Source organism: Dermacentor silvarum, chromosome 1, assembly GCF_013339745.2.
Source record: "Dermacentor silvarum isolate Dsil-2018 chromosome 1, BIME_Dsil_1.4, whole genome shotgun sequence".
Classification (NCBI taxonomy): domain Eukaryota; kingdom Metazoa; phylum Arthropoda; class Arachnida; order Ixodida; family Ixodidae; genus Dermacentor; species Dermacentor silvarum.
Window position 1 is genome coordinate 423016473 of NC_051154.1, and position 13639 is coordinate 423030111.

General features: G+C 46.9%; 1 protein-coding gene across 1 annotated transcript in view; it reads left to right on the forward strand.

Annotated features, from left to right (window-relative positions):
• Nucleotides 1-13639, forward strand: part of LOC119437631 (Golgi-associated plant pathogenesis-related protein 1) — a 156257-nt gene that overhangs the window by 134861 nt on the left and 7757 nt on the right. Inside the window, exon 5 of the mRNA XM_037704625.2 lies at nt 3779-3862. Within this exon, the coding sequence (XP_037560553.1) occupies nt 3779-3862 (84 nt within the window). The remainder of the gene's footprint in view (nt 1-3778; nt 3863-13639) is intronic.

A 13639-nucleotide genomic window follows, 5' to 3' on the forward strand; every position in this document is an offset into this window, starting at 1 on the left:
TAGCTGTTGGCATCCGTAGCTCGAGCTCGGGTCTCGCGCCCAAGCGATGGCAGTGCCCACGGCGCCTACATGCATATTCCCCACTACAATATATATATATATATATATATATATATATATATATATATATCACTGAAGTAAAGAATAACAGGAGCCGGCACAGAAGTAGTTTAAAAAATAGAAGCACGTAGAAAAAACATAGCAGGACTTAACAGGACATAACAGGAAAAACTAACAGGACCCAGTAAAGTCCTGTTATGTTTTTCCTACGTGCTTCTATTTTTTGAACTATATATATATATATATATATATATATATATATATATATATATCATAAACAAAGTTTACTTACTCACTTTAGGGGGACATGTTGCACTTGCAAAATTGAAGCGAAGCGCTGTATATAGTGTGGTCCTGTCTAACAGAAACCCTATAGAACTATCACCATGCACTTTCGAGATATCCGTCCCACGCAAAATCTGCCTTAAAAATACATGCGCGTTCTGTCTAAGGGCGTCCAAAACTGGCAGATGGAGAGTTTTGGGGAATTCTTAAATGGAACGCCGGTGTATTTCGCAGCCCATTTTAAGGACGGATATTTCGAAGTGGCTGCTAAGTAAACATGACTTCACTACTGCTCGGCTTCATTTAAGTTCCGAATATGAATAGTTAAAATTTTAATTAACGGATACCTTAGGTGAGCTCAATTACGCCTCTTTCCTAAATCCACCTGTAAAGGTAGATAAGCTCTCTCTCTCTCTCTCTCTCTCTCTCTCTCTCTCTCTCTCTGTTACATGCGACTTTTAAAATACTTTTGTTTGAACTATAAAAAGACAAGGAAAGAAATACGTTACACCAGATGGCACACGCTCCATCGAGTAGAGCGGTGATACGTTACACTTTCACGACAGTTCTCTCTTAGCAGGAACATCTGATTATTATCGTTTAGCCTCTCGCAGAACATAGCTTGAATGTTGGCTACTTGAAACATACTTTTGTGCTTTTGCGTTGTTGACAGAAGCGTTCTCGTCTGCCTGTGTCCCCCTTTATCTGCGTGGTCCTCAAGTTCTTTATACTTTTCTGAGCTACAAAATCACAGACGCTCATCAGCTTCGACTTGTATATTGGGTTGCCTGCGCGATAACCTTGCATTTATATATGCATCTACGTTAGAACGTCATATCTAATACGTTTGGCCCGCACAGATTAGTCAAAGTGGTAAACTTATTACATCGAATCAAATACCAATCACGTGATTGCTCTAAGAGCGACGTAACGTTCATATTTGCGCGTGAAAGGTTAGCGTCTCCTCCCTCTTCTTCCAACACTCCTCTGAAATTGTGTCTGCACATCACGTGATGTGCATGAGGATAAAATTGTAGAGGTTATCTCACAACGAGCCTGACCGAGTTACGCGTCTCGCCCAGGTTGTCCGCTACGCGGGCTTTCTCACTTCCTTTGCTCCGCCTCCTTCTCCTGACTACAGCGAAAAATAAAGAAAAATAAGTTGGACCACTCAGCCCCGTTCATCGAAAGTGGTGACCCTGCTGTGTGTGGCGGCGCGAAACACGTTTGCTGGACCTCAACGGGATTCTGCTCTGAAAGAGCATTATTTTGCGTCTACAGTGAGCCCACGGTGAGAAGCGTTACGCTCGATCGGCTCGAGCGCTCCGGCTGAGCGGCTGTGTGCAAGTTCTTAGGAAACGCTGGTTTGAGCGGAGCAGACCGTTAAAACGTTGCGCGCTAAAACTGTCTAATAACGTCACATGGCCCAGCCTCGCTTCAACTAGCCTTCTTCATTTCTATTTAGACGTGCCTATTTCAAAAAAAAAAAAGAAAGAAAAAAGGTCCTAGGGCGGGAAAGAGCAGCGATACCTCCGCCGCAGGAGCTGTAACTGACAAGTATACCATTTCAAATAAATAAATAATAGCGAATTCTCCGGGTAGGAATTGCCAAGTTACCCCACACGAAAGTTAACTTATGGGGGTTTAAAGTCCCGAAGGTGCCACGTTGGCTTATGAGGGACGCCGAGTGGAGGCTCCTGGTTAATTTTAACCACTGTGGATTCTTTAACGTTCACCCAAAGCACGGTACGCGGTCGTTTTTTGCGTTCCGCCCGTATCGGAATGCGGTGGCCCGAAAAGGAACCCACGACCTCGTGCTGAGTAGCAAGATGCCATAGCCACTGAGCCACCCAATGGATGCCTCACACGATATACAAATAGCGAAAATGAAAAAAAAAAACTTTTTTTGCATTAAATAAAAAATAAGAGATGTCAGTTAAAGTAAACATGAAACGTGAAGGTAAGAATGAAGGCAAACATAGACTGGAATATGGAAGGCAGATGAAAGGTATAATATGCCTCGAGGGTCACTAGTACGCGTATATAGGTTCGTCTTCCACCGGCGTTTGAGAATGTGCTCAGCAGTTTCTCGTGGCTTTGCTTTGCGTGAAACCAAAACCCTGCCTCGCTTACGGAAATTTCCGAGCAACCACTTTTTGTGTGCACTCCCGAAAGGGGGGCGGATTGACGCGCTCGGAAAACCTGGCGGCATCGGCTTTCTGCAGCGGTGGCTGGCGAGTTCTACATTTGAAGTGCAGTACGCACGTCGAAACGCTCTGAACCGCATGGGCGCGCCCGCAAACAGACCAGCGATCCCCGAATCAGCACAGACGCAAAAAAAAAAAAAAACGAAGAAATACAGGGTACTCAAACACCTACGTTCGCAGCAGCAGGCCGAGACGAGGTTGACGCAAACCCTCCTCAACGTGCTTGGCGTGTTGTGCCTTTTTTTTTTTTTTTTTTGTTCTCGCGCGCGCGCGTTTCGTCTTTGCTTCGTTCCCGCACGTGTCATACTCGTACCGCAGTAAAGCATGTGCCCGTGGTATTTACTATACCTGACTTAAAGTCAACGTTGAAAGCTGTCGCGACGAACGCGTGCTCGTGAACTTGTCCGTGGTGCTTGTGGGACCACTACAGTTGCAGTTACATACGGCTAGAGCTCTGACCACTCCACCGCGCTCAATTCACGAAAAGGTTTTGTACCGGGCTGCTTTGACCAGCCTAGATGTACTGACAGCCACCTTTCAGACGACACCTTTTTCCCCAAGTTTAAAATTTCCAGACAATCCCTCTAACTTTAGCAATTCTCAGTAATTAAGAACGAGAAAGAGAAACTAGAGGACTAAGAAACGGCGGTTTCGCCCAATGCGCGATGCAGCGACAGTCACACCGTCATGAGAGAGAGAGAGGGAAGATTGCAAGGAGAACGACAGGGAGGTCAACCAGAACAGAAGAAAATCCGGCATCCTGCCCTATACGCCTGGGTACGGGGAAGGTAGACAGCTAAGAAAGAAATAGAGAGAAAGACGAGTACATACGATAGCAGTCGTCGGCGCAAGTTAGCAACCAGTCAGCTAGACTTAAAGCCGTTTCGTACAATTTGGTTTCGCTTAAGAACCGTAACAAATAAATGTCTTCGTCGATCTTAGCTGCGACGAGCTGGTGAGGCTTGCCTTCCAAAATGGTTAGTTCCGCAAGTGTTCAGTCATCAACGCAAGCTAGCGCACACGGGAGCGGTTGTCTCTGCACACTGCATCGAGGACATGTCACGAAGAATGTATTCGTGGGTCTCCTCGCAACGACAGTCATCACACGCAATGCTGTTGGTCACTGCTTTGGGACTCGGGAGACACGTTATTTGAACACAGAAATTATAATGCGCCGTGCATGTTTGACATGCAAGTGCACTTACTGCCTTTTTTTTTCACTCTAGGAGACCAAGTCGCCAGGTACTGGTACAGTGAGATCAGGTACTACGACTTCCTGCTCGACCCGTCCATACTCCACGTTCAGGCAGGTAAGCACTTCCAGGCTACAAAATGCCATCTTTCTCTCAAGCAACAAAAATGCCTCGCCGTGGTCTTCTAACGGCGAGCTTTTTTTAAACGGCGATAAAACAGCAGTATAATGACAGGAAAGAAAAAGATGCTCTCAGAACGGTGAAGGTTTCCAGAAAGTCGCTGATCTACGACGCCATCCTTTCAGGGGACGAAATCAAGAAAAAGCTCAGCTTCCGCTGAACGGGGGGATCGAATCATTCGTTCGCTTCACATTTCGTGCGGCAATATCAGGAAATCAAACCAAATGAATTTCGGCGAATGTGTCCTTGTGCCGCGAACTTTTTTGGTCACATATAGTGGGCAACGGTGCCGAGGCGACGATAAGTTAGTATGAACAAGCACACGCTTGTGCTCACTAATCGACGCCCAAGTAGTTGCAAAGCCGGGAGCAGAGCTCGGACTCAAAACGCCACAAGTATCTGATCGTCAGCCGGCAAGTGCTCCAAATTTCGCGAGCAACATGCGTTGCTCTTTGTATATATAACTGAACTATGAGAACAAAGGAAGCGCTGGTAACTCGTTTAAGCGGGAATAAGCGCTTCTCGCACATTTAACTCCATTTGCGAGTCTCGTCTCTCTCCTCTATAGAGTATGTTCACTCGGGCTGCGATGCAAGCAGAGTTGAACGCTCTCTTTTGAGGGAGCCCGTTAACTCTCCGGAATAGAGTTAAATATGCGAAAAGCGCTTACTCCCGCTTAAACGAGTTACCAGCACTTTCTTTTGTTTTTGGGATTGCGAACGTTCACATGACAAGACGCTTTCTGGGCGCACGCCCGGTGTTTTCCTTTTTTTTTTTTTTTTAGCTGCACCAAACTTTTCTTTTTACTTGCCTGTGGCAGATAACACAATTCTAACCCTTGTTCTAAATTAATCGATGGGGCGGCCATTACTTCTACGAGACATCAAAATACTTAATTGAATAATTACCATAATTATGCTAATGAACTTTTAATTAATTACTTTATGGCACATTTTTCAATTTGCTAATTGTAGCCGGTGAGCTTGCAAGGCGTATCCACTTAGAACGATTTCTTAGGACTACACCAGTTTCGAGATACTATTTTTCAGTGTCCGACGAAATGCATTGGCGTTCCAGTTACTTTCGTGCTTCAATGCATAAAACAGCATTTTCCTTAAAAAGTCGAATAATATACATGTCGACTTTGATGATTAATGGGGTTTTATGGCGCGAGGATATATGTCGACTTTATTATATCGAAATTGATGCCATCCTCAGAATTCGTTTCAAGACGACATGTCTTGCAAACTTACTAGCTACAATTTGATTTCTCGTACTATTTGATTTCATTTTGATTTCTCATAGAAGTAATGGTGGCCTAATCAAGTAATTTAGCTCAAGGGTTAGAATTGTGCCATCTGCCACGGGCACTTACTAAAAATTTGGCGCAGCTAAAAAAAAGCACCCTAAATATTTACAGTTCGTTTCAGAAAACGCTTGAGAAATTCGGTGACAATTAACTTACTCGGGTTTCATTTTGCCACAAAGGTGTTCATTTTCAGATTACTCGAAATATTAGTTAAGCAAGTAAATATGATGCTTATACATAATTAACTATTAGACGGATAGAGCCAGATGAGTGGTACCAATGATTTACACGAAACCCGTCATCTGAGGCTTTCATAACATGTTACAGATTGCAAGAAGCGGACGCTGCTAATTTCTACAGCACAATCGATTCCGGTCAAATTTCACCCACAAAAACAGAAACTGGGGCCAAATTCACAAACCTTTTTGTTCATAATTACGTGCTGCTCCACGCGCAAAGTGGAAGCGACGTATACGTCACTATATAACAGTCTGTCATCTCGCAAGCCCGTGGACCGCGGAAGCGAACAAGCGCTGTGGCTCTCATCTATGTGCATCAGTGGGAAAGATTTATCCGTTGAATAAGAATACTTTAAAGCTGGATTCCCATGATGGACCTAATTCCACGGACGAGAATGACGTGCTTGAGTGCTGCCGAATCATGCCACACGAAAAGACACTGCATATAAGCTATGAGTGACGCGATTCGCTGGAGCTGCAACCACATCGTGTTCGTCCGTGGAATTTGGTTCGTTGTGTGAATGCATCGAGCTTATAAGCGGCGCTTTTGTTGCGCGCTAATATCGTGGATCCCTACAATCCCTACTGCGAGAGCCGCCGCGGTAGATCAGGGGGCGATGGCGTGCTGCTGCTGAGCACGAGGTCGCGGCTTCGATTCCCAGCCGCGGCGGCCGCATTCGGAATGAGCCGGAATTCAAGAAACGCTCATGTACTTAGGTGCACGAACGCTGAATAATTCCAGGTGGTCAAAATTAATCCGGAACCCTCCAATATACGGCTTCTCGCATAGCCCCAGGGTTGTGTTGGGACGTGAAACCCCATGAATCAGCCAGTCATTCACTGCTGCGGGGATGTGGGCGGGCTCTCCACCGCTCACTCCCAAAAGGTCGCGGATTCGACTGCCGGCATCGGCGGAGCAGCGATTAATCAGAGAAACACGCTGACTAAATTCGCTTCTCAATATCGGTGCTTCTGCGTGGTATCCTCCATCGGCCCTCTGTCTCTGCTAGTTGAAGTGGTTGCTTGGAACCCAAGGTGGGAAACCCGACCCTGGTCACTGTGTCAGTGCGTTAAATGGTGTACGATTCCCGTTAAATTTTCACGCTCTCCTATGCCGCGTAAACATCACCCACACTATATACAAGTGTAGTACATAAAGCGCGAGCAGATTGGAACAGTGGTGAGGATGAGGTGAAACGTCCTCGCCTTTGACCTCGTCTACTCACGCCGTATGTATGTATACAGTGCGGTCCGCTGTTAAAGGCAGCAGGTGAGTGTAGAACACGCGCGAATGTTTTCCCTTCGGCAAGTGTGCAATCGCCCGGCTTTGCAGCAGATGTGGTTGGTGGCGCTGGCACATCTATACACAAACCTGTCCGCAGTGCACTGAATTAGCTTCAGCCGACACTTGCACCTAAAGAGCGCCAGCAATGTGGGAGCCGTGCATTAGAGTGTCCCCTTTAACAGCGGACCACACTGCACTTATTTAAAAGTACACTGTGCACTGCACTTATTAAAGATAAAACGAGATATGTCACCGATAACGCTTGATGACCAACAAAGACGTTTCGAGCCACCGCGTACAATGTACTTTTCTTCGCTTTCCTCGTCCCTTTAACCGAACAAAATATTTCCGTCTATTGTGAACCGTTTATTTTTTTTTTTTTCCAAACCTTGGGACTATATCGACAGGGAGCCTTTATGCTCCATTCGACTCACGTACACGTCGCCTGCCGTCTTATGGTCTCCAGAAGGCTCTTATCTCAAGTCGTCTCGTGTCGACCCATTTTTCTGGTGCGCGCCTATATCCACGCCGGTATACATGCAGTGTACGCGACATGCCTCCGTTTACCGAAAGCGCATTGCATGACGCGCTCTGCGAGTGTCGCCTTTTCGTTATCGATGCGCTGCGTCGCTCGTTAAAACAACGAGCACGCATTCTAATTACATGGGGCTCGCCAGAATCCTTTGCGTGTCTCGAGTGGTAGCGGAGAGAGAATAGATACACTTTCGGGGTCGTTCCTGCCCCCCCCCCCTCCCTACCCCTCTATTTGCTTCATCTTTCGCGATTTCGTGTCATTATTATTTCTGCAATTTTTTTATGCTTAACATGCGTTTCATCGAAAGCTTTAGGTTATTATAAAACACGGTGTAATAGGGATTAGGAGTCGATTTTTTCGCCAAGAAGTTATTCACGAACGTGTGGATGATATGGTCTATTCTGTGCAACAATCACAAATGAATAGGGGGATTAGGCATAATTAGCTAATTAAAATTTTAATTTAATTAGTTAGTTTTAACCTCAGGGGCGCACGCTATAATTTTAACATTGAAGCAATAGCCGGTACGCAACGCATATAGTCATTTGCTAGAAACGTACTGATATCGATAAATGCGTCCTTCAATACCTGCGGCAATTTGCATTGACGTTCCTACTCACACTTAACAGCAATACATTTTTTTTTGCTGAGCTGATAGATATTAACTGGAACAACGAGTTTCGCCACACATGTTGAGATCGTGTTTGTCGAACAGGTGCAATAGGCGCAAGATACTCATGTTCCGCAAATGGGTGTCTTTTATGCATTGGCTGGCTTCAATCTTACAATCACAACGTGCTCCCGCAACTTTGCAACGTAAAGAAAACTGGCTGGTTAGTTATCGATGACGAGAACAAGCTTACTTGCGCCGTGAACGCTGTTGTGTGTGCGCGCGCATCACTACCTATCTCTTTTCCTTTTTCGTTTACTATTCTCCCGCTTTCCCCCTCCCCGCAGTGTAGCAAACCAGGAGCAGCCTGGTTATAACCTCCCTTCATTTCTCTATAACTCGTGAATCTTAGTTAATTATTCTATCTAATGGTGATTATCACACACGTTCTATAGCGCCCACCGCCGTGGAGAATGCATTGTCGAAAAAAATCGTCTCTTAATCTCTTTGACACTGATCCATAGCGGAAACACCTTGTACGCAGGGTTCTCGGAACGTCAATGCGCATTTCAAAGTCCTTATTAATTCACAGGTTATGCACTTATTTGGGCGAACAAGCTTTGTACAGAACATGAGGAGTGGATATTTTATCTGTCATTCACACAGCAACTGACAGCACACAGCAGGCTGCGACGCCACTTTATAAGACGGCAAACGGCTCTCCACGCGTGGGCCCGCGCTGAGGAGGCTTCCCGCAGCGGCGCGCCTCCAATCAAGCGCTACGCGACTTCTCTTTGCGGCAATGCGCGAAAGAACAAGTTCGTCGAACCGGGCAGCCCGACCCTGGATCATGAACTGGTTCGCGAACGTTCTATTCCATCCCAGTACTGTTAATGTTCTCCGATGATGTTACTTTATAGTTGGACAACACATACGTACAACGTTATTGCGGCTTAAATGTTCATGATTTTCGTTTGTGCATACTAGTATTGGCTTGACGCGATGTCGGCTCATAATTTCGCTAGTAGTTCGAAGTTTAACAAAGGCGCCTATATTTCGGACAACCTGTATACCATGCGCACCCGCGGAACAAGTGCTGCCTTTTTATCCAAAGAGGCTAGAGAGAGAGAGAGAGAAACATTTATTTAGACCATAGAGTTGATCTTGAGGACGAGTGGGTGGTGTCCTCATTCCAGGACTCCACTAGCCATGGCTGCTCGACGTACTTGCTGGACGTACTTGCTTCTTGTCCCGCCAGGGTATCGCCGGTCAGCTGTACCTCCCACCGCTCAAATGACGTGTTAGGCGTCTTTAAATGTTCAGGTTTGCCCCCGCACCCCCACGAGATGTGAAAGAGCGTAGGGCGTGTGTCGCCGCACCAGGGGCAAATGCCTCGATATGTTTGTGGGTATATTTTGCTGTATCTGTGTAGGTTTGGGAATGTGTTTGTTTGGATAAGTCTGAGGGCTATTGCCTCTTCAGTGCTGAGCTTTTTGTGAGGGGGAGGATAAATCCTGCGGTTGAGTCGCTGGATCTCGAGTCGGTCGCAGTAATTTGATGGCAGGGGCACAAAGGTTAATTTGATGGCAGGGGCACAAAGGTAAAGGGTTGGCATTGATCAGACGATTGGTTTTGCCCCGCTCGGTTAATTAGCGCTCGAGCTAAGGCGTTCGCCCTTTCGTTCCCCTCCAGTCCCGCGTGACCCGGCGTCCACGTGATTTGATGGGATTCTTGCAGCCTCGGGCCTAGAATCTGAGCCGCCAGCACCGTTGGCAAAGTTATGGCAGGCCTGTTGCGAGTCGGTAACGACATGAACTTCCCTGCCCACCCCGTCATGTTGCTTTATTACTAGCGCCGCGGCTATGGTCTCAGCCGCAGCTGGGGTCTCTGCCCTGACGGAGGCCGCGAGGGTTAAGGAGTTGTCTTTCCCGTTCACGGCAGCTACCGCGAAGAGGCCCCCTGCAGGGTACGCCGCCACGTCCACGTACGTTACCTACGGGTCACCCTTGAATTGTCGGCGCTGTCTGTCGACCCGCGCCTTGCGTCGTCCTTCGTGGAGTTTAGCCAAAGAGGCTAAAATTGTAGGCTATGTAAGGGTAAATCCTGTTGGGAAGAGACTGGCTGTAAACTTCTTGCAGCGCACCCTCTCCCCCCTCCCCAATTCCCCTCCCCCCGCACTACCTTTGAGTGCATACCGTATTTTAATGCTTAGAAGAACTTTCTGTGGGCCTAGTTGGTGCATACTTGATAAACTTTTTAGAGCGCAAACAAGAGACAAGGCACAAAAGGACACAAAGGCACAAAAGTCCTGTGTTTGACCTCCGTTTTGTGCCTTGTCTCTTGTTTGCGCTCTCAAAAGTTTATCACGCATTTTAATGGGTTCCTGAAGTGTACTTCCTGCTCTCCCCAACCATGCTGCTGCACCCGATCATTTCAGTCTGATAAAACACAAGAGGCGACCAATATCGAGGAACATATTTTTAATGGTGCAAAAACCGCACGCGCACACAAAAAAAACGCATTTGTGAGCGAAACGACTATGGCTTTCAGCTTCAGTATCGACAAGGAAAACAAGATTCGTTGGCATCGAAAGCATCTGGTAGCATCACCCGAGAGAAACGAAACTATTCAGCCATACAAAAATTTACATTAAACAACAATATAGCTGTTAAAAGCACTTCGTCCTGCAGTTTTCGTGGCATGTGTAGTGGTCATCGTGTTTATCATCACTATATTAATTTCGCAGAACCCGTTCACCATTATGAGCAGCAGAGGTGTGCCTTAAGGTTAGTGATGAATCGTCCATAGCGTTCTCTCCCTACAAATATTTTGCAGTGTCCTTGAAATAAACAGTCAGTACGGAAACCTGCTATGAAAGCATTAATAACAATTTTCGTTTATATAAAGAGAACCAGCATAACCTCACACATTCCAAACACCCTTCCACATCAATTAAAAATTAGAACTTGATTGCATGTATTTCTGGCCATGGAGAGTAGATTAGTACAAAAAGCGATGAAATGGTGTGTGTGTGTGTGTGTGTGTGTGTGTGTGTGTGTGTGTGTGTGTGTGTGTGTGTGTGTGTGTGTGTGTGTGTGTGTGTGTGGTGTGTGTGTGTGTGTGTGTGTGTGTGTGTGTGTGTGTGTGTGTGTGTGTGTGTGTGGTGTGTGTGTGTGTGTGTGTGTGTGTGTGTGTGTGTGTGTGTGTGTGTGTGTGTGTGTGTGTGTGTGTGTGTGTGGTGTGTGTGTGTGTGTGTGTGTGTGTGTGTGTGTGTGTGTGTGTGTGTGTGTGTGTGTGTGTGTGTGTGTGTGTGTGTGTGTGTGTGTGTGTGTGTGTGTGTGTGTGTGTGTGTGTGTGTGTGGTGTGTGTGTGTGTGTGTGTGTGTGTGTGTGTGTGTGTGTGTGTGTGGCGATATCATGGCCAACATTTGCAACCACAGCCAAATCAATCAATCAATCAGGATAGAAAAGCGAGTCCCTACCCAGAGTTCGGTCCCATAGGCCCTCAACGTGTGTGCCGTCGTCCCATCGTCGTGCCGTCATCGTCGTTGTCGCACTTGTCTTCATTCTCGTGGTCATGGTAGTCGTCGCTTGTTTAACGATTGGTCCTTTGAGTGGCAGTTAGTAATTTTGTCTCGATGTGACCATCTACCGCAGTGAATTAATTCTAAAGAAAGGTGTTTACACAAATAGGTAAAATAGGCCCACCCGAGAGTTCAACTAACGTTGCTAGATTGCAAGGAGGCATCAACTTATTCAAGATTTCTCAGCCCCACGCGTTCAAGAGCACTTTTTTCTTTAAAGAATACACACTGTTCTGAGAGCTAACCACAACAAGGTAAAGCGCGCAATTAAGGAAGTATGACTCCTCCCTCAATTGTAATGAAAAATTACCAAAATAAAAAAAAGTAAAGTGAACTGTGGTGCGGTTTCCGAACATGCCCAGTGACGTTCAATATATTCTTGCAAGACGATAGCGCAGGGTTTAGAAGGCGCCCAGGCTTGACTAAAGTGCGATCTCACAAAGCGCACCCCTGTACGCTCCCCCGGTCGCTGGCCTGTCCACTTCGCCCTTCCAGACACATCCGGAGCCAGGCGAAGGCGTGTGAAAAAGAGGTGGGCGCTCTCCTGTATACGATATACGGACGTTCCGTTTACAGCTAGTCCGGAAATATTAACCTCGCTTGCGTTCTAGTGGTCGGTGTATTGCAGGAGCAGCGCTGTCTCTTGTTTACATATCTCGCTTAACATAGAAGCCAATCTCCCTGCGAATGCGCGCGCTTTGCTCGCGCCGCGTACATACTATACGGTGTTGACTTTATGTAGGTCACGGCTTTACAAATTACATGTGTGCGTGCTTGCTAGAGCAATTTAGGCGAGGTGGCGTACGCATTTATTCGTGATATGACGAGTATATAGCGAAAAATACAAGGGCGAGAACGAGAGGACCGCACCAAGAGTGCTCATTCACTGAAACTTATTGCTCAAACGCTCTGAACGTAACGTGCGCTGTATATAGCAGCGCTGCCTGTGCCCGTTCCGCGATGTGCAAACTGACGTTTTCAACTTTACTGCGGGGCGCTGGCCTTAACGAGATGCAGCTTTGAGAGTGCGCTTTTGTTGTGCGAGTCCGGTGTGCTTTGTGTGTGCCATCTCGTACAATGACGTACGAGATGGCGTATATATAAGTTGCATGCGAGGCGAACTGCTAGGCGAAGCTCTCCGGCCTTCGATCATTAAAGAACCTCTCTCTATTACGCTGGGTTTTTCAGAGGATTGTTATTTTTTTATTACATGAAGAAAAATGCGAAAAATGTGTGTGTGTGTGTGTGTGTGTGTGTGTGTGTGTGTGTGTGTGTGTGTGTGTGTGTGTGTGTGTGTGTGTGTGTGTGTGTGTGTGTGTGTGTGTGTGTGTGTGTGTGTGTGTGTGTGTGTGTGTGTGTGTGTGTGTGTGTGTGTGTGTGTGTGTGTGTGTGTGTGTGTGTGTGTGTGTGTGTGTGTGTGTGTGTGTGTGTGTGTGTGTGTGTGTGTGTGTGTGTGTGTGTGTGTGTGTGTGTGTGTGTGTGTGTGTGTGTGTGTGTGTGTGTGTGTGTGTGTGTGTGCGCGCGCGCGCGCGTGCGCGTGTGCGTGTGCGTGTGCGTGTGCGTGTGCGTGCGTGTGTGTTTTACAAGTACAAAAATGGGAAGATACGTCTCTGTAAGGGCCGGCTATCCCGAAGTACACTATACTCAGCCAAGAATAAAGAAGGAAAAGGTAAGCGAAAAGCGCATGTCAACAAGCACTACACACACCAACACAAGTTGGTGTTGTCCTCCTCATCAGTGGCAGCATGCAGCTTCCACAGATGACGCAACGGTCACCTGTAGGCCCTATGAAAAGCGGGCATTGAAGGCCTAGAAAACGAAAAAGCAAGACAAATCACAAGGAAATGAAAGAAATCTAGATGGCATGGTAGAAGGGATGAAATCCACCACGAGGCGGTCGCGAGCTGCTACATCGGAGCCCTTCTGGACTGACCTCTCTGCAGCCAAAGTGACTGTGATGCATGTACGAAGCACGGGGGTGAAGATGCAAATGCCCGCTGCTTTGGTTTCGAAGCACATTAAAGGGACCCTGCAAGCACCCCTGTGCGTCGTCTTCTGCCTGTCAAGGTTTCGTGATCTCTCATGGACCCACGCCGTCATGACGCATACAATTTCGTGATTGAATGACGAAAGCCACCATAGGAGTATTTGCT